The 20,382-nt window shown below is 33.2% G+C and overlaps 3 protein-coding genes across 3 annotated transcripts in view; 2 read left to right on the top strand and 1 right to left on the bottom strand.

The window, feature by feature from the left end:
* Nucleotides 1-20,382, top strand: part of LOC144847938 (pre-mRNA-splicing factor SYF2-like) — a 75,392-nt gene that overhangs the window by 16,064 nt on the left and 38,946 nt on the right. The gene's annotated exons all lie outside the window — the stretch shown is intronic.
* On the bottom strand, nucleotides 1,150-11,941 carry LOC144847934 (formin-binding protein 4-like). Its single transcript, XM_078704530.1, has 15 exons — nucleotides 11,877-11,941; nucleotides 11,398-11,544; nucleotides 11,017-11,058; nucleotides 10,762-10,818; nucleotides 10,485-10,543; nucleotides 10,025-10,160; nucleotides 9,040-9,704; nucleotides 8,582-8,684; nucleotides 7,915-8,087; nucleotides 7,554-7,658; nucleotides 7,164-7,297; nucleotides 5,952-6,166; nucleotides 3,533-4,041; nucleotides 2,924-3,093; nucleotides 1,150-1,887 (listed from the first exon to the last, which is right to left on the bottom strand). The coding sequence occupies exons 2-15, from the start codon at nucleotides 11,471-11,473 to the stop codon at nucleotides 1,803-1,805; spliced, it is 2,529 nt and encodes an 842-aa protein (XP_078560656.1). The 5' UTR covers nucleotides 11,474-11,544; nucleotides 11,877-11,941; the 3' UTR covers nucleotides 1,150-1,802.
* Nucleotides 12,089-20,109, top strand: LOC144847936 (chaperone Ric-8A-like). The gene is made up of 14 exons (XM_078704532.1): nucleotides 12,089-12,182; nucleotides 12,461-12,508; nucleotides 12,697-12,886; nucleotides 13,079-13,148; nucleotides 13,329-13,457; nucleotides 13,761-13,926; nucleotides 14,254-14,348; nucleotides 14,504-14,666; nucleotides 15,327-15,440; nucleotides 16,214-16,281; nucleotides 16,557-16,639; nucleotides 16,975-17,119; nucleotides 17,532-17,651; nucleotides 18,302-20,109. The coding sequence occupies exons 1-14, from the start codon at nucleotides 12,093-12,095 to the stop codon at nucleotides 18,420-18,422; spliced, it is 1,602 nt and encodes a 533-aa protein (XP_078560658.1). The 5' UTR covers nucleotides 12,089-12,092; the 3' UTR covers nucleotides 18,423-20,109.

Genomic DNA, 20,382 nt, shown 5'->3' with positions numbered 1-20,382 from the left:
GGCGAGACATGTTTCATCCCATGCGAGACATGTATCATCCCATGATACAAAACTTAACGCTTTTTTTAAATTACAGTAGAGCCCCTCCTCTGGTACAATTTGCTGGGTTCTGTGGGTGTCCCCTTAATAGGGGTTTTACTGTATTATAAATAACGGGATGTATTGTACAACCTTGTATTGGAACTAACCTAATATCTATATACATAAGGAATTCATGTCTTATTCTGTTGTTTCATGGAGAACTCCTTGGTTGTTTATTCAAGCGTCACATGTTCATACACTGTGGTTATTTACGAAATAAAAAACTCAAACATGTTTCAGAAATTGCATTGTATGAACTGAATAGCATTGCATGAAAGTGGTAGACAATACCACTTTTTCGGTAGTTCGAATCTGTTACTACATTTCAGAGCTCAAACATATTTGTGAAAGCTTAAACATGGGTATATCAAACAACTAAATGTAGTAGTCCAAATGGCTTGTGACAAGTAAAAACTGATAATCAGTAGCCCGGAAACTTATTGGTACAGTAATTGTAAACATTTAAATCTTCCACCATAAATACAGTATATCAAAAACACTTTCTCGTACAGTATTTTTTTGTAGAACTACAATGGAACCTCTATTAAAGAACCCTTTTGTCCTCTTAATAGGAATGACCCCAAGGAGAGATATTATACAGTCTAAAACATGATACAAAAGAATGCTTAGTATTGTATTATGATCAACATTATACTAAATTATGAAATTATTGCGGATGTTGTCGGGATGATGTCAAAAAGCAAGCTACAGCAGTTACTGCAGTAACTACATTTCGTTCACACTTTTAACCTGTTTTTGCAATTGTCTAGCAAAATGTCTGGTAACAATACAGTCATCCTGATTATTACAATGAATGCTTTACAAACAATAAAACAAACTAAAATCATTACAGTAACTGCGTTAGAATATTTTTGACATGACTCCTTACTAAACTCAGAATTTTCAGTATGTTGTTTATGGACTCCTCAATTGACATTTTTTTATGAAGTTGACTTTTGGTTAATCATTTTATAGCTAAAATTATTTCATTTTTCGTAAAAATAACATTCATGGTATTTCACTTTTCTGGAAACTTGGAGATGAATAAAAGGTTCTAGAGACTCCAAGCAAGTTTTTGAACTTTTTTTTATTATTCTAAATAATACCAATCTACTAGTTTTTATTGATTTAAGCCAGCTATCAAAGTTTATGTGACAAAAAAATGTAATGTGCCCATATATGGACACGATGATGTCATATCAGTACTATATTTGGGCTTTATTAGTGGCAATTAATAATTGCATTAACATCAATTATAACGTGGTATGTACATGATTTATAATAATAAATAAATAAAATTATAAGATTGGGTAAACATTAGCACAAGATTAGAATTACTATACCAAATAGTTTAGATGAACTGACTATGCATTATAATTTCAAAATATACAGTATAAAAATGAATCCACTTTCTCAATGGAAACCCAATATGCAATCTTGAGACTACATACATAGAGTATTTAAGTATAGCTTAAATTAAAATAAAACTTGTTTGGTAAAAACTTACATACCCTAATGTAACGTATTTCGGCACATAATGACATTACAAAATGTAAAGATAAAGATATTTGCAATATTTGTTCATAATTTTGAAGGGCGCCCTCATAAGGCTATACCTTTATCCACGGAATATATTTACAATGTTCCATCATGGCTAATTTCTCCATGATTTTATGAACGTTCAACAACAAATGTACCTAGTATTATTAAGGTGGATAATGTTACGAATTTGTAGTTTTTCGTTTTAGACGTTCTCTCCAGTCTCCTTTGATCGTTTCAAAATTAGCATTGTAAGACGCTTTTCCTCTGAAAAATAAAGTATATTTAGCTAAATTTATTTTGTAAATAATCTTATATCATTATTAAAAGGCTGTAGCTAGAGAGAAAATAGACAAGGCAAATATGCTTTGAAATTTAATTATTATTATTATTATATGACGATCTCTGATGGGGAATTGGGGTGGGTAGTGAAAATTGAAAAATCTCTCTGCCTCATGCTGGCTACGGTCCTGATTATTTGATTTTCTTCATGGTCTTCTTCCAACAACCTCTTTTGATTTTAACATTTTATATGACTTATTTTAAAATAACATTTAGACAGGGCTCGTGTGCAGGGCTGTAATTAGTGACAATTTGACACCGAAAAATAAGCAGAAAACCATTTTATATGCTAGGCATTAGGAAAGTTAATAGTTTTGTCTAAACACCTTCATTTTTAATTTTAATGCCACAGATTATGTTACACATTGCTTTCGATACGACACCTGAATGCTGCGAGTCCAAACAGAGCCTAGTGAATTTCCATATAAACATTAGGTAAATTAATTGTTGTTTGAATGCTATGGATTATCTTACACCTTGCTTTAGATAAGAAACCTTAATGCTGCGAGTCTGAAGAGTCCGAGGAATTTCCATTTAAGCATTGGAAAATTGCTTTAGACAAGAAATCTTAATGTTGTGAGTCTGAACATAGCCAGAGGAATTTGCATTTAAAAATTAGAAGATTGGGAAAGTTATTTGTCATGTCTGAATGCTATGGATTATGTTACACCTTGTTTTAGATAAGAAACCTAAATGGTTCATCATTGTTCATACAAGAGTTAATTTAAATTCATACACTGTTGTTATTTACAAATAAAAGACAGCAAAGTTATTTGTCGTGTCTGAATGCTATGGATTATGTTACACCTTGCTTTAAATAAGAAACCTAAATGGGTCATCATTGTTCATACAAGAGTTAATTTAAATTCATACACTGTTGTTATTTACAAATACAAGACAGGAAAGTTAGATAAGGCACCTTAATGATGCGAGTCTCAACAGAGCCTAAATGATTACTTACGTGAGACGTTGCTTTTCCTTCCACTCTTCTATCCTTCTTTGGTTCATTGTCTCCATGTCTTCTTCCTCTTCTTCAACAACCTCTTCCTCTTTTTCTTGCTCTTCCTTAATCTGTTTCCACTTCTCGACTAAATGCAAGGGAAGAGTTTTGTTCGCAAGGTTTTTCTTAATCTGAAAGAAAAAATCAAATTTAATGAATTTATTGTTTTAATTCAAACAAAAACAAGGCAATGTTGTTGGTGATGACAACAATCATGGTACTTTGGCAGGGAAAGGACTTAAAACCAAGGACTATGAAGTTGGTAAGCAAGCATGTTAACCACAAACTACACAGTGATATGCATGTCTATGTTACTTTACTAACAGTAAGAATATAATACATGATTGCGTGGATGTTGGTGAGCTGGTTGGAGAAGGGCATCAAATTTGTTCACACAATAATTGTGTTATTTTTTATTAAAACCATCTTTATTTTCAGGTACATCACTTACCTTTTAGAAATCTCTTTTATAAACATCACAGTGAAATATATTGTACTACATGTTATTTAATTTATTTGGTACACTACATTTATTATGTCATTTATCCAGCTATACAAAATTCAATATACCTTTTTAGTCTTCTTTGTTTTCGTCTTTACCGGAACAGGTTCTTTCTTTACTACAGGCTGTGGTGGAGGAGGTTGTGGTGCTACAGTTGGTTGGGCATACAGTGTCGGTTGCACCGGTACAGCCGAGTAGCTTGGTACCATCATAATGGGTGGATTGACAACCGATACAGGATTAACATATCTCACCACAGGTTTCGATACAATTGAAACAGGCTCTTGTGGAAGTAAAGGTTCTGATGGCATTGGAGGTATATCTGGGGGTGGTGAAGGTGGTGGACTCACTCCTGGTGGAAGAGGTTCACTGTCAGAGTCAAAATCTGGAGGAGGCCTAGGAGGAAGTGGTGGTGGTGGTGAACTGGGCAGGGGAGGTGGTGGAATGTCTAACTCTGGGGGTGGTGGAGGAGGGGGTTCATCAGGTAATGGAGGAGCACTTGAGACTTCTGATGAAATGGCTACATCAATTGATGGGTTAGGTTCCTCAATTGTTTCTTTACTAATTTTATCCATTTCTGCAAACAAATAAAATATAAAACACTGCATATAAAATATAGTATAAATACGACCTTCAATGAGAAATATGATTAGGTATATTTTGAGGATAGATGCCTGTTTATACTAGCAGAATAACAACTGACAATAAATAAATAAATATAGATTTTTTTTTTCTACAGAAACAAAATTTAACTAGAATTTAATTCGTCACTTTGACGAATTATAGGTGATCATTTTTATCATTTTACCGAAATAATTTTTTTGCACGTACGTTAACATACGATCAGAAAATGTTGATGTATGTCATCCTATTATACGCTTTAGTGCTGAGTTGTGCCTATTATATGCCATATACAATATGTACAGTATATAATGTATCTATATACAGTGTAGCATAGGTGAAATTATGGGACACACATCATGTTCTAATTTTTTGGTATGATGGAATTATCAAAATAAACTCGAAGATGACAATTTCGAAAGATAATGAATTGAGCAAATAAATATAAGAATTGGAAGAGAATTTGGCACGTAGAAGCGCTGTGCGCGCTCTTTGAAATTTGTATAACTTTGACGAAAAAGATGAAAAAACTACTTTTTAACTTCAACTGGCCATATGTTAACGTCACAACATCCGATAGGCTTAATTTTTATATGAATTCATATCTACATTTCATCAGCTTTCATAATAAATTATAATTATCAAGGTAACCTTTAATTCTGAAGAGCTGTAAGATATTCAAATTTACGGCGAAGGTGAAATTACACGACCTACGTTATTCAAGTTTTTACGCGTGATGACGTCATCAAAATAAAAATAGTGGCAGGTCATGAGAAAGTCAATTAATTGAGCAATCACATACTAAAATTTGAGCAAAAATCAGGCACAAATTATTAGAGATGCGTTCTATTGAATGTGATAAAATATGACAAAAGAGAAAAAAAACTTAATTTTAAATTGAAGTGGCCATTTGATGACGTCACAACATTTTGTACGTCAAATGTGTACATGAATTCATATCTACAACTCAATGGCTTCCTGAATAAGTTAAAACAATTGGGGGTCATCTTGCATTCTGAAGAGTTATTTTCATTTTAAAAATGCCTTATTTTTCACCATTTTCAGCACTTTGATGCAATTAATTTGCGTATTTTGTCATTTTTAACGTGCTCGTATAGCGTTATCTTAGGTCGGAATGGACTCAAAATCGGTGAATGTACTAAGAATTGTGAGTAGATTGTGATTTATACATCAAATTTTATTTTTTACGCTTTCTAAGAATCGCGTGCGCAAAAACGCGCAAATGGCCTATTTCATGTTCTAAATTGATCAAAATTTTATTTTGAGTGTTCTAAATTTTTAACGCGCGATTTTACGTGCATGACCTTGAAACGCGCAACTTTTTATTTGCTAATATTTTTACCCTTGACCTGAAGTTTACGTGTAGTGAATTTCATTAATATGTAATAATGAATTATGGAGATATGATTGATAATGTGATTTCACAAAATTGCGTATAAATGACGTCACGGATGAGTGATCACGCTGGAAAGCTTATTAGGATTAAGTTATATTATTTGAAAGATATTCTGAAATTTTGGTAATCATTGACATTAAACTTTTTGAGATAATTGTTACACAAAATAGTGTACAGAAACAATAAAAAGAAAAATAAAGATTTGATACAATAACAATAGGTGATCATTTTATTCTAAATGATCACCTAAAAAGTTTGTAATCCTAGATCTATACGGTTTATAGTGAAAATAATATTTTAAAAATTCAATCAAATGTCGCCCGGATCTGTATGCTCAATATAATGGTAACAAATTCTTATTGATACCTAAGAAAAGTGCCTTCAATTTACTTTAAGTCCAGAAGAACCAGTGACATAGAATAAATTAATTTATATTCACATGAACACACCTTTTTGTTTGTTCTGGTTTTGACCCGTCTCATCTTTGTTTTCGTTGTTGTAGCCACCGACACTAGACGCCTGGTTGAAAGTATCCTTACACACAAACTGATCACGATTGCCTTCCGAACCCACTGTCTGCTTGTGTTGCTGCAACGCTTCTAACGGGTATTCCCATTGCGAATCACCGGTGTTGTTGTTTACGTAATAGTACAATTTGTGCGTTCTATGGAACGAAAAATACAACCTATATCAATTGCAATTCAAACTCGGTTGACTTGAGAGAATGTCATACAATATAGAATATATAACTAAGAAGATCAGAAGGTCCCTTTCCTGTGAAACTAAAAAAAAGTCAGTAACTAATGAAATATTTCAGCGTCGTCTCACTGTCTTTTTTGCAAACATTATGTTTGTACTAAGACAGAAAACAATGGATTATAACAAAATGCTGCAATTTTGTTTTCAATTGAAATAAGTCAAAACGGAAAGAAAATATGAAGCGCGAAAAACAGAAGATTATCATTTCTTCCCAATGATTAATACAATACAGTACAGTATATGGAAAACAATACATTTTTTAATTGTAAATTTTCCTTGAATTTGAATAAAAAATTGACATTGGTATTGAATCGACGTTTCATCTTTCATGTTATAATTTTTGACAACATGAAAGGTAGTGTCGGAATAACCTTTCAATTACGGCTATCCAGACAGTGCGGTTTGGAAGGCAGTCAAAATTGCATTCAACTTTGACTGACTTAGGGTATAAGGCATACTCACAAATCGTTGTACACGTCAGAAAGACCATTTTTACACCTCTGCAGCACATTACTTCACCGTAAAAGATCGCCGCCTCTTCTCTCACCACGTTTCAGAAAAATTTCATTCATAGCAAAAAATATGGCTTACATGCCAACTTAATATATTCTATAAAAATTACACCACCCCCATTTATTGTAAAAAAATATTTAAAAAAAAAGGTGTTTGTATGTTGTTGATGTGGTAATGTATATTAGAGTTGTAAAAAAATATGCTACGGACGACTCCTTTTGCAACTAGTGCTGATTCGGCAAGTTTTTTTTTTTGTTCACTATCGTTAATTCGTTGAGATTATTTTTTGCGGTGTTCCTTAAAACTTTCAACAACAAAAGTTACAACATTCAATGTGTATGATATGTACGGTCATTTTTGGTATCTCAAGAAAAAAGAAATGACCGTACCTGTCCCACGCGCACGTCCAACTGGGCGGTGCAGCTTCTCGTTCATAGAGTTCTAATTCCCAGTTAGCAATTTCTAGTTTTTTCTTTAAGTGCTTGCCGTCTAGAATCCCATCTCGCCAGTCTTGCACACGTGTCTAAAAATGAAAATCATTGCAATGAAATAACGCACAAAAAATCCACAAAAACAGAAATTCCAATATTCAGGAGGTATTTGACTGTATGCATACAAATACACATTTGGGGCTTTGAAGTCTCAGGAAAAGAGAAACAAAGAACTTTTGAACTTATTGTAAAAAAATTGTTTGATTAAGGAAATTGAAATGACATTATAAAAATGTCAGATATTGTTTAATATTTGTCCATTTTATTTTACGAATGATTTCTACATACCTCAATTTCAATCAAAAGTATGTGAAATTTGTTGAGATCTTTCCTTGACATTCCCAGAAATCCAAGCTTGCTTTTTAAATCTGATGTCACTCCAGCAATTTCAGCCTATGAAGAACAACAATAAAACAATAGATATAAATTTTCAAACATGATAGTGCACTGTGAGAAAGTCCTACTAAACATATAAACTATAACACCTAGATATATTCCTGTCATTTTATTGGATGAGTGTGGGTCACATAATAAAAAATAAATGCCCTATTTTTATGCTCACAAGCGTGGTGTAATTCTATTTTTGTAAATTTTTTTTTTCTAGTAATGTAATAAATAATACCACCCTTGTATAATATAGATATATTACCTTCAGATCTGCTTCTTCTTTTGATTTCTGTTTGGTCTTTTCATTTGCAACTTCTGCTACGTCCAGGTCATCGCACTGAGTGGCTTTGTCTTCCATTAATGCCTGCTTCTGACCTTTAAGCATTTCCATACGTTTCTTCTTGAATGGAAGCAAATTTATCTCTCCATTTTCAGCTAGAAATAAGCAAAACATTTTTGTGAGTAAAGGGATAATGGCACAAGTACAATATTATTTTTTCATAATTCAAATAAAAGTTTATAGCATGGTATAAACGTAGATCTCAAGTACACCAGCAGTGAAGTCAACTGATACTAAGTATCTGTCAATGACGGCCATGTGTCTCCAGAAAAAGACGGCTACAAGAACAGTAATAATAGACAAAACATAAAAAAAAAACAATATTAAAATGGCAACGTTTTCAATTAATATGACAAATATTTTCCCTGTACTTCTTGGCCTGTTTCTTGTTAACCTATTTTTTTGTTGTTTGAAGGTTTTCATGGCGAAATAAAATGCTGATATGAAGTTTGCGGTACACCACATATATTTAGTTCTGTTGAGTTTCACAACGTTACAATCAATATACATTTCTTGTTCTTGGATATCTTTATTCATTAATCCTGATGGCATGGCTATTCACTTCAAGACAATGACAACTACAACTTACTGTAAATATTCTCAGACATTTCATCTTGTTTGCGTTTTTGTACTGTAGTCACTTCCTCAGATGAATCAGATGGCTCAATTTCATCAAGAACGCGTAACTCTGCCTATAAAATGAAAAAACAACAATCATAACACAGTCTACACTATCAAACTTTGTGACATGCTCATATATGGATATGATGATGTCAATCACTACCATATTTGGGCATACCACTACCATATTTGGGCATATCACATTTTGTTTTTGTAAAAAATAGACAGAGCTTTTGATTAATAATTGCCTGTACTGTGTATCCCTCATCCAGGATATTGCAACAAATGCTACAATCTGATCTCTCTATCCGGTTTTTGGTCTTCATATGAAGTAAGCGTGTCTGCACAGGGCAGTTAAACTGTATATTACTTTAACTTTGAAGTTTCAGAATTTAGTAGTCGATATGTACTTTAAAAGAAGCTTACTTTTTTCTGTTCTAGTGCCATTTCTAACTGGGCGTCAATATCGTCTTCATCAAATTCTAACGCTGAATCCTTTCCATCTTCTTCCTCCGCTGCCTGCCCATCAATTGTGGAACCATCTTCCTTCTCTTCTGACTCCATAGAACGATCATCTTCATTGTCACTTCTACCCTGGACATCATTTCCCTCTTTCACCTCCTTAACCGGTGATTTGTCCGCAAAAATATCATAATCTCTTTCATTAGATGGCACCAAGGGCTCCCCTTTGACAAATATCCCGTACTCTTTAGAAATATCTGGCTTTTCTTTTTTTAAATCCTGATTAACTGCTACCGTTGCTTTACTTACGTCTGCATCCAAGTCTGGCTTTGGTGCCTTAGGCCCAAAGAGAGGAAATGCTGGTGAAGCGTCAACCTCCATATCTTCAGTGTCTTTCTCTGGCACATTTACTGGCACTTCTGGGATACTAGGCTCTGCCTCTTTATTGATGTCAACATCATTGTAGTGATTTTCTGTGTGGTTTGCAGAAGTAGTCACAGAAGATGCAGAAGCTGAAGGTTCTGCTACGTTCTGAAGCGACTGTGGAAGTTCCCATGTTACTTCATTGGTTACTGTGTTCCAAAAATACATGCAGTTTGTATTTGGATCTAGTAGCTCCTGCCATTCACCTATGGATTTAGAAAGCACAAATTATCTTAAATGACTGCACAATTAAAATTAATCTATATAATATAGTAGTACTGAATTGCCTCTTTTCTCCTAAACCGCAAACACCTTTAAATTCTGTTGTTGGTATTTCTCGATCGTTTTTCCGAAGTCACAATCTGAGATGTTATTGATTGCTGTTACCCTTCTAATGTACAGGCACTATCTATTGAATTACTATCTATTGAGTGTGTCTGGAAGCAAGTAAGGCTGCCAAGTGCATAAAATGCATATTTGAATATACATGTGTCCCAGTTCTGACAAATTAATTTACTTCAAATACCTATTTGTTCTGTAGATTGTTCTGTCGTTTGTGCAGCAGATTGTTCTACTGATGCTTCAACTGATTCCTCTTCAACAATCTCTTCTCTAGGTGTATTGGATCCACTTCCTGTTGGAGTGTCTAATGCTTCTATCTCCTGTTATAAATAGAAACAAAGATTTATTACAAAAAACGTTAGTGGCTTGATCAAATGATTGGCAGGGCACCACAAAAGCTTTAACAAAATTATTCCAGGGGAATTTTGTAAATTGTTACAATACCAGAAATTACAATATATACTTTTTTGTGGTTGTATTCTTGCATTTGATTGCGCATCACATGCTGTTCATTATTTTGCACTAATTAACGATGAAATTGTCAATACTTTTATTTAACAAAAAAACGTAAACTTTATATTATCATCATTATTACTTATTTGTATGCAAAATATTTCTATATGAATAAACATAACAGTACATACCGCAAGGAAGTCTGCCACTTTCAAGTCAATTTCTGTTTTTGGTTTAGCTGGTACTTCCTCTGTAAAAAATGGATGAAACCAGAAATTTAGTACTTCATGTCAATATTTAAAGCAAATTTAATAATGAATACATGAATTGGGGATGTAGCGAGAACTCTAGGGGTGGGTTTCAACAACTTTAAGGCAGGAGGAGGGGTAATAAGACGGGAAAAAACATCCTCCAGAAAATGCATTTAGGGAAAAATTGTTCTGTAAAATTGTTATGTCAATTCGTTACCTTCTTCTTCCTCTTCACTATCTTCTCCATAATGACTTATCAACCCTAACGAGTTACCTGCAATGTAATGTATACAGAAAAATAAATTCTTGTATTGTTTATGAATTAAACTCAAAGTCAGATTTCAAATTGTACATTGCAATTGAGATATTTAAAATTAGGATCTTAAATTGTATATTCCTCTGAAAAACACTTTGCTGATTCACTGAAAAATTAATTATTATTATTATTATTAACTAAAGCGAATAATCTTACCTTGTTTAACTGTAACAGGGCTGCTTCGATTATTTGTAGTACCTTTAAAGAAAAAATAATAAATAAATAATAATAAATAATCAGAAACTTTTCGTAAATATATTATTATTGTATATATTATTTATTCATCTGTGTGAAGAAATAAAGATTGAAATATAGAATCATAATGGCTTGCCTCACTTTTTTAAGAGTTTGTTTTACCATATCAAACCATATCCATGGTTAAATCACAGTTTTTTATAATTTGTATAGAAAAAAGTGTTTACTATATTTCATACAACATTATTAGATTTAGTATCATATATAAATTGAAACCATTTAAACAATAGATATGCCGAGCTAGGCCTATCTTTACCAATAAAAATAAAATTAGTGGGTTACCTCGATTGTCATCTAACTGTAAAACAGTTCTTCTCTTGGGTGCACTTGCTAATTGGAGTTGCCTTTTCCTACCCATTTTAGTTTTCTTTTGATAAGTCGGTCGTAGTTTTCAGATCAACATTTTAAACTCTGTAACCATCATCTTCCCTAAAGAAAAACATTGAATGTTAAAAGCATGAAAAGGAAATAAAACATCTATAAAATGCATATTCGACAATGGGCCGAATGGTCCCGGGCCGAATCGTCGTGCTACCATCGACGACACGGCCTCCTTTAATCTAGCTAATTAATTAGGCAGGCTAGGCCTAGCATTTGGTTTTCAGTATGCCTGCTAACAAAACACACAATTATTTGCCAATCGACCCTATATTATATATAATTTGTTAACCCAATATGAAGGTTCATTATTAAAGAAATTGACACTACCACTCATATTGAAACTAAAAAATAAAACAACGAAAACTACTTGTATTTTATACCTCGTTTTTGCGGCAAAATTCGTTTCTCCGTCGTCCATCATCGCTATATATGGCTAATGTCTATTGTCTATGAAAGAAACCTTGTGATTGGATAACTAGTTGTTCCTTCAGATATTTAGCAAATCAAATCTAATGTTTTATACCTTTAGGTATATCTTCAACATCATGACATGGATTTTGCCAATTTAATATTTTAATTATTGTGTCGCGACAAAAATGGAAGAATTTGTGCAGTCAATGTTTACTGTGTTTGACAGCAGAAATGAAGGGCAAATATGTAGTAAATTGCAAGAATTTAATAAAGAGGTAAGTGTTTATTATTCCATTGGTAAATAAAATTGATTAAATACGTAAATACTGTAGTTTATAATAACGAAGTTTTCCTAGGCTAGGCTTAGGCCTAACATAGATAGTATAATGATGGGCTAGGCTCAGGCGCCTAGGCCTATCTTAAATGCTATGGAAAAGGCTACCCTGACACAAAGAAAGCCGCGTATTTATGTGGTGAGAAGGGTAGAGGCGAGGTCGGGGGTGTTTCACACAGAAATATTTAATACTCTACATACATCTTTTTTTTTTTACAGAATGCCCAAATATTTTCCTTTAGACCGCTCAAAACTGAAACAAAAAGGGTAAGTATAACTATTTATACAAGTAAAGTAGGCCTACAAGTTGAAGTAAGTATAACTATTTTTTACTTGAAAAAAGGAGATGTCTGTCTATGGCCTGGTCTATGTATTTGACCAATTTTCTTTTTTAAAGATTATTACACGATAAATAAATATTGTAATTACATGCTAATTCTATTGTTTTGTAATAGAAATTAATAGGTGATGTGCTGCGATGCCTTGAGGAAGCAGATTATGGTAACGAGTGCAAGTGCCTGTGTTTGGAGATGGTTCGAATCTTGAGCAGGGACAAGTATCGCCTGTTACAGCTACAGGAAGAAGACGGGGTTAATTTAATTATGAAGTTTGCTGGGCTTACAAATGAAACTAGTATTACAGATGGTAAGATTAGGAATGTATCAATAATATCAAAACTACAATTTAACATACTTTTTCCATCAATAATTTCACAGAAAAGTGACCCTTATGAAGGGGTATGGGTGCTAATGCTATGAATAAGAACAAAGTTAGCTAAGTAAAAGTCCATTCCATTTCTAAATATGTTTACAGTCTCAATTTGCATTATCTACACAGCTTTGATAGAAGCACAAAAATGTTTATGTAACTTAGTCTACAACAGCCAGACTGTACAACAAATTAGCAGGTAAGACCTTCCTCTAGTACATACATTGTTTCACTTTTGTTTCATGAGAAAGTTTACCCTTAATAAGGGGTGTCCTAAAAGAGGTATTATAACTTTGTATCCATTTACATTTTCAAATGGTTTTAAAATTTGGCGCTAAATCAGATACAAACGTATTATTGGATTGTAATTTCTTTACAGTAACGGAGATTGTGTTCAGCATATTTTAATGAGAGTGAACAATGTGAATAACTCTACATTGAATCACGATACAAGATATTACGACCTGCGATTACTCTTTCTAATAACAGCTTTCAATCCAAACACCAGGTTAGTGAGATTGTATAATTATTCATTCTGTTTTTAAAATGTTTGGTTGTGAATACCACTTAAGTGAAATCCTCAAATTATTATTGACTTAAGTGAAATACATAGTTTTTTAATTTTTATTTCAACTAAATAATTGAATGCATTGAGATAATAAATATATGATCATTTAAACAAGTTTAATTATATTATTTTGTAGAGGTATTTTCACTTTTTGTTATTCTTTTACAATATGCATTATTAATATTTTTGATAGATCTTATGATGCATAGCAGGATTTTCACATAATTTGTTTGTGTCTTATAGGAGCATGGCCAGACTGGACTACAATGCTGTACGAGTGCTAACATCAACACTACATGACCACATTCTACAGCCAGATAACACCACTATTACAAGTCAGCAACTCCAGCTTGCGATTGAAGTTCTCAAATGCTTTTTTAATGTCACGATAGATGCTGATCTTGATGAGGTACATTTCGGTTTAAGCCTGTTTCCCACTAGGACGTAAACATAACAATTTGACAAATCACAAGCAGTGGATCATCCATTGCTGGCGATTGGTCAAATTATTTGCACATACAAAATTGTGTTATGTCCTTACATCAACCAAGCTCAACATTTAAAGTGAATCTAGATATCTTTCTAAATTTTAATAGCACCCTCTATGGTTTGAGGTAATTTTCAAAATATTATAGCACCCTCTATAGTTTATACATGCTTTTAAAAATACTCCCAATATTTCGTTTTTCCAAGATAAACAAGTAAACTTTTTTTTGTGTGTGTTAATTTACTTAAGGAAAATGATCAAACATTGGAGCTTCTAGGAAATGTTATACAGAAGTTGCTTCTAATAAAAGGACCAACAGACGAAGATATTCACAAGCTACATGGGTATTATATATTCTACTCTATTTTAAAACAGTGTTTGAATATAATAGAAGTCTAAATAATTTTATGAGTTTTCATTCATGGTGAAGGACATATAAGAGACAATTTTTATACTCTGGGTAAATTAGTAATCGGTGTAAATTATTTCATTTTTACAGGCACATCACAAATTTCTTGACTGTGTTCTTGCCGAAGGTATGTGTCAAACAGCTTGTACCAGAATCCGATGAGGGCGCCTGTGGAGGAGCATCTATTTACATGGGACATTCCATGGAGTGTGTTGATATTCTGCTTAAGTTCATGAACAAGAAGCTGGATGAAGTGAGTAAAAAGGAACAAGCTGGAAGATATTTAAAATTATAAAACATCAGTCAAGTCGAGTGACTGTGTGGTGAAGGAAGGGACACGGAAAATCATAGCCATACATTTTGTACAGCTTCTCCTTGACTAATAGTTCTGGTGGTAAATATCTTATCACATAAGGACTTCAAATTGGGGATCCTGTGTACACATCGTGTGTACTTTTCAAAAACCCAGGAAAACACAACATTGTTTATAATAAAGAGTGAGTGAGTGGCCGAGCGGTTAAGACAGTGGAACCGTAATTACGTAGCCATAACATCGGCAGGGGTTCGAGGCTCACTCACTCCATGGTTCTGGTGGTAGAACGAGTCTTCTCGGATAAGGACTATAAACCGTAGGTCCAGTGTACACATCTAGCTCGTGTGCACTTTAAAGAACCTAGTACATCGTTCGAGACGAGTAGGGGGTTACCCCGGTGTATTAGTACAGCACAGCCACTGATCACCAACTGGGGCCTCTGGGAGACCAGTCTTTGACTGAAGAGGTTACCCAGTATAAATATATATATCAATCAATCTATACCCAGCACTCATCCAAATTTCAGATCTTTTCTAATGCCTATCAATTGCAGGATTTTTTTGGCAAAATAAAATTTGGAATTATATTTTTTTTCTCCAGGTCCAGGATAATAATAATAGAATAGCTGGTTTTGAGTTGATTTCTCCTCCAATTACCGCACTGTGTGCAATTTCCAAGACGGAAGCTGTCATCCGGAAATACCTTAAAGATGTGGTAAGAACAGTAGAACACTTCCAATGGAACACCCCTATAAAGTAGAAACTCGTATTAAGGGAAAATCCCTTTTAGGGGAACACAAAATGTGTTTTAACGCTATGTTCAATCCCTATTCAGGGTATCCCCTTAGGCATTCTACTGAAGTACAGGCAACTCTCCTAATAAACATCTTTGGGCTGGCCAAATGTGTCTGGTTTTTCGTAAAGTCTGGTATTATTAATGGTAAAAATGAATTTGGGACCTTTTTAACCTTGAGAAAAGTCTGGTTTTGGGAGAGTTTCTGGTTTTCAGAGAGTCTGGTGATAAATGAATGAATGCGCTACTTGCACAGCATTTATTATCAAGTATATAAAAATATTTAAAACTTGTTGTTTGTACACAGACAAAGCTCTTAAGATTAAATATAAAAAACATGATATTATAATGAAAAACACATGAAAAATACAAAAGCATACAGGCAAAAGAGAAAATGTATTAGGATAATAATAATAATAATATATGGTGTTTATAGTGCCATACAGAACCATTGTAACCATCATCTGTTATGCATACAGCTATTCAGATCCAATGAAATTGGATCGTCATACCTAAAGAAGTCATAAGTAACATATCTGTAACTTTAGATTATTCTATCTATCATAATCATTATTTTATAAATTAAATTTCAGTATATCACCGGGCGGTTTAGAATTATTGTTATATGCCTAATGTAAATAATAAATTATATATTAATAATAAATATATTGAAATATATGTTTCTTTTTAAACAGATTTTACCACCTTTAACTGCTACCATTTGCTCACAACTACCTGAAGAGGGTGACACAACAAGGAACAGGTAAGCAATGTAACTAATTGAATGAGTATTCAGTACATAAGTCTGTTCATAGTGTGTGAATGGCCCATATAGGAGATATCTAATTCTAAATAGAAGGTCTACTAAAATTTGTTGAAGTACAAGTGTATTTGACCTACTGTCCTAATGCCTTTAGGCTGAGTAGTCATCTGTCTGTATGTCTGGGCTGCTTTGGTAATGGTAAGCTTTGTATCTAAACATCATTTTTCGAGGTTCATTTTTCGTTAATTAAGAAATATTTTCATTACTTTTCTTAGACTTGTTCGTCTTATGACAAGCCCGAACACTAATGTAAAAGAAATTGTAGCAGAATTCTTGTTCGTTTTGTGTAAAGAGAATCGTAAGTACAAAGTACAATCTCATTATTTTATGGTAATACTTTTGTTCTGGTTCTGTTTGTAATTTTATTTTTGGTAGATTTGGCTTTCCATACATATGTACACATGGCCTTCAACTGATATATAACACTTGCACTGATGAAGGGCTAGTGTTGCCGAAAGCTCTGCTAATTTTGTTTGACTGTTTTACTTTATCGTTTTGATTTAGCTTTTTGCTTATTTTATTTTGTATCTCCATTGAAATCCAGCCACTGATACCCACAGCATTGTCATTTTTTCAGTAATTTGCCTTTGGTGTTATATTATATATATATATGTTTTTTTCATATTGACACAGCTGGGCGTCTGGTGAAGTACACAGGATATGGTAATGCAGCCGGATTGCTAGCCCGCAGAGGTCTAATGACACTTGGCAAGGGGCATGGGGACTATAGCTCAGACGAAGACAGTGACACTGAAACATACACAAGAGTAATAGACAAGTGAGTGACAATAGACTAATTGAATTATAAAGTATAATCTAATTGTGTAAATAGAATATAAATAGAATTCATGGCATATTAAGACTACTTGTACTCCCATAACACTTGTATAAGCTAATGTAGTGTGTATAGCTATATGTCCTGGGGGAAAATAGAGATAGATTTCAAAGTCCATATTTGGTAACTTGCATTAGCTAAAAATGCATTTGTACACTACTGTAAAAAGTGTGCATTTTGATTTTATATATCGATGCTGCCAATGCCCTAAATGTTTATTGGGCCCAAAATGAACAAACATTTAATGTATACATTAAGGTGTTAATATGGGTATCCCCTGAATAGGGGGAATTTACCCATTAGTAGAGTTGCCAATAACCATATATTTTTTCATGTACTTTTTTAAACCAAAAAGGATAAATCCAGTGACTGGTAGGGTAGAGGAAGAAAAGCCAAGTCCACTGGAGGGCATGTCCGAGGAGCAGAAAGAGTACGAAGCACATCAACTTGCTCAGTTATGTGTTAAACTTTCAAGGTAAAATATTATATTATGTGTTTTTGATGCAACCAAGGCTGATTCAATTCTTTTCAAACCTAATTGTTAACTAGACAAACTGGTACAAAGAATGATATACTGTAAATGTAAGTGTAACCCTGGGTTATTATTCTTTGATTGTTTTTTAGGGTGGGTTACTATTAGAAGAGGGGTTACTATTAGAGTAATGGGTTACTAATCTTAAATTAGGCACCTGAAAATAGTAACCCACCCCCAACTTTTCCGGCAACAGCAACTCATAGCAAAATAATAAAACAGTACGAATAAACAAATTTTATAAACTCAAAAACAATCAATCGTCCCCCACTCCCGAGATCAACATCAAAATACGGCTGCATCATAAGTTTTTGTGACTCTAATAGTAACCCCCATGGGTTACTATTAAAGTAGTGGGTTATTATTATAGATTGACTTATAAGGGGGTTACTATTAGTATGTGGGTTACTATTAGAAGATTTACGGTATTGCAGTTTGGTAGAACAGAGAGTACTGTTGGAACCATTCCACGCTACTGTGTATTATAGGATATTCCATGGACTTATTATTATTATATTTGTGTAAAATATATTTGTATTAGGCAACCATTATTATTTTATAAAGTAAATTGGCAATTTATTTTTTTTTTATAGGGAGGGAATAATCAAACCAATGCAAGTTGGACCTGATGGAAAGATGGTGAGTTTAGAAGAGAGCTTCAGTCAGATGTCACTACCACCAGATCCAAATGCAGATTCAGAGGAGGACACATGAATTGCTATTAACATAAAATGCTAGTGAAATCAACTTTGACTGTACTTGTAACAAAATGTGGTGTTCCATGCATGCAATGTTAGACAGACATCAGATAACCATTCCAACCATTTTACTGGTCTATTATTATATTGGATCGAAGGAAGAATGACAAAATTTGTGTCAAGAATCAGTAGCTGTATTTTCACCATATAAATTCGCTTAAATAAATATTTTAAATATTCTTTTTTAATATTCTAAGCATGGACCTATAGGTCCATGTTCTATGGGTGTTTTCCTTTAGCCTAGGTATGAATGGTAAATATGGCCACTGTTATCTGATACATTTTGTTATATTGCATTTGTAATAGATCTAAGATTGTCGGTACATTTATTTTATAGAAAAATAACTCTCTAGCTTTTCATAATTACTACTGTACTTTATTGTTTAGTGCATGCTTAACAAGTTGTTAGTTAGCATGTCTCTGTCAAATTGTAAATTTTGTCAAATTGTGACTTATGTCATGTTGTGACTTATTGTGACTTTTAATGTGACTTATGTCATATTGTGACTTCTGTCATATTGTGACTTCTGTCATATTGTGACTTTTAATGTGACTTCTGTCATATTGTGACTTATGTCACTGCGATTTCATTCTTTTTGTGACTTGTGTCATTTTGTCATAATTGTGACTTCTGTCATATTTGTGACTTCTGTAATAATTTCTGTCACTGCGATTTCATTCATAATGTCACTTGTGTCAAATTGTGACTTTATCATGTGACTTCTGTCATGTTGTGACCTCTGTCATGTTCTGACCTCTGAGATGTTCTGACCTCTGTCATGTGAATTCTGTGTCATATTGTAACTTCTGTCATGTTGTGACTTCTATCATGTTGCGATATCTGTCATGTTGTGACTTGTATCATGTTGCGATATCTGTCATGCTATTTCACATCAACTGTTTGTGCATTGTAGTTCTTTGCATTTGTTATAGGGTGATGCTAATGAAAAGCTTTATCCCCATATGCCGTTACGAATATTAATTTAGGGAGCTATTTTGGTGCAATGCTTGAATCTGTATATATTGTTTTATTCACAAAATAATGTACTGTAAAGTAAAATGTTAGTGTTGTAGTTGTGAAATCACTAAATATCCATTGTAGATATATTATGTTTCAGATTATTAGAGCAATAATTTAAAACATTGATTTTTGTTTAATAAATCATGAATTATAATTTTATGAAATTATTTTTACGTTATATTTTCTAAGATTCTATAGTTTACTGTAGAGTACATTAGGAAGCTTGTCCTCAGACAATTGTACACAATGACCAAACAGGAACAATATTATAGACCTAAGAAATTCTCGTGAGTGTATCTAGGAAAATATCATAGTATTTTGCCAGTCAAATTCCTAAATACAGTGTAACAGGTGATATTGTTTTTAACATGACAAAACTTTTGAAATAATACCTATGATGCAGTTGTAATGAACATGTGACCTATATCACAGAGCTTTCCAAGATATTAGAAGTGGAGTGAACAAATCTTGTTGTCTGAGTTTACCATATTTCCAGTAATGGAATGACGATTTACATTATTTGTACTTCATTGTAATGTGATTAGCAATATTTTGTAGATGTATTTATTGTGTGTCTATTGTAAACTTGAGTTGTGAAATAAAGACCAACATCTGAGTGCAATCATGGAGTGTACATGTGTTAAATAAAAAAGAGCATTTTAATTTTAACCCTAAAAAATGAACTCTGTGAAAACCAGAGATTATCATTTTACAAGCAAGTAGTTAGCATAGAATGTAAAGTGTAATGATGTGTGTTTGATAGGACGTATCTCTGGTTCAACATTGAGATGTGTGGGAGGTAGATGACGAATTATGACGCAATACAGCTCAGGATTGAGAGACAATCTTGACTTCTTGCCATTCAATGAGATTCAAACCCAGGGCTGAAGTTCAG

This window comes from Antedon bifida, chromosome 7, assembly GCF_963402885.1.
Source record: "Antedon bifida chromosome 7, ecAntBifi1.1, whole genome shotgun sequence".
Taxonomy (NCBI): domain Eukaryota; kingdom Metazoa; phylum Echinodermata; class Crinoidea; order Comatulida; family Antedonidae; genus Antedon; species Antedon bifida.
The sequence above is the reverse complement of the archived record's forward strand: the minus strand, read 5'-3'. Positions and strand labels throughout refer to the sequence as shown.

Coding starts and splice junctions, on each gene's coding strand:
- LOC144847934 (XM_078704530.1), bottom strand. CDS start 11,473: ATGGGTAGGAAAAGGCAACTCCAATTAGCAAGTGCACCCAAGAGAAGA. Junction 7,298..7,553: donor TACTTTTGATTGAAATTGAG/GTATGTAGAAAT, acceptor TTTCATTTTTAG/ACACGTGTGCAAGACTGGCG. Junction 4,042..5,951: donor AAACCAGAACAAACAAAAAG/GTGTGTTCATGT, acceptor ATTTGTTTGCAG/AAATGGATAAAATTAGTAAA.
- LOC144847936 (XM_078704532.1), top strand. CDS start 12,093: ATGGAAGAATTTGTGCAGTCAATGTTTACTGTGTTTGACAGCAGAAAT. Junction 12,183..12,460: donor TGCAAGAATTTAATAAAGAG/GTAAGTGTTTAT, acceptor TTTTTTTTACAG/AATGCCCAAATATTTTCCTT. Junction 12,887..13,078: donor TGAAACTAGTATTACAGATG/GTAAGATTAGGA, acceptor TTATCTACACAG/CTTTGATAGAAGCACAAAAA.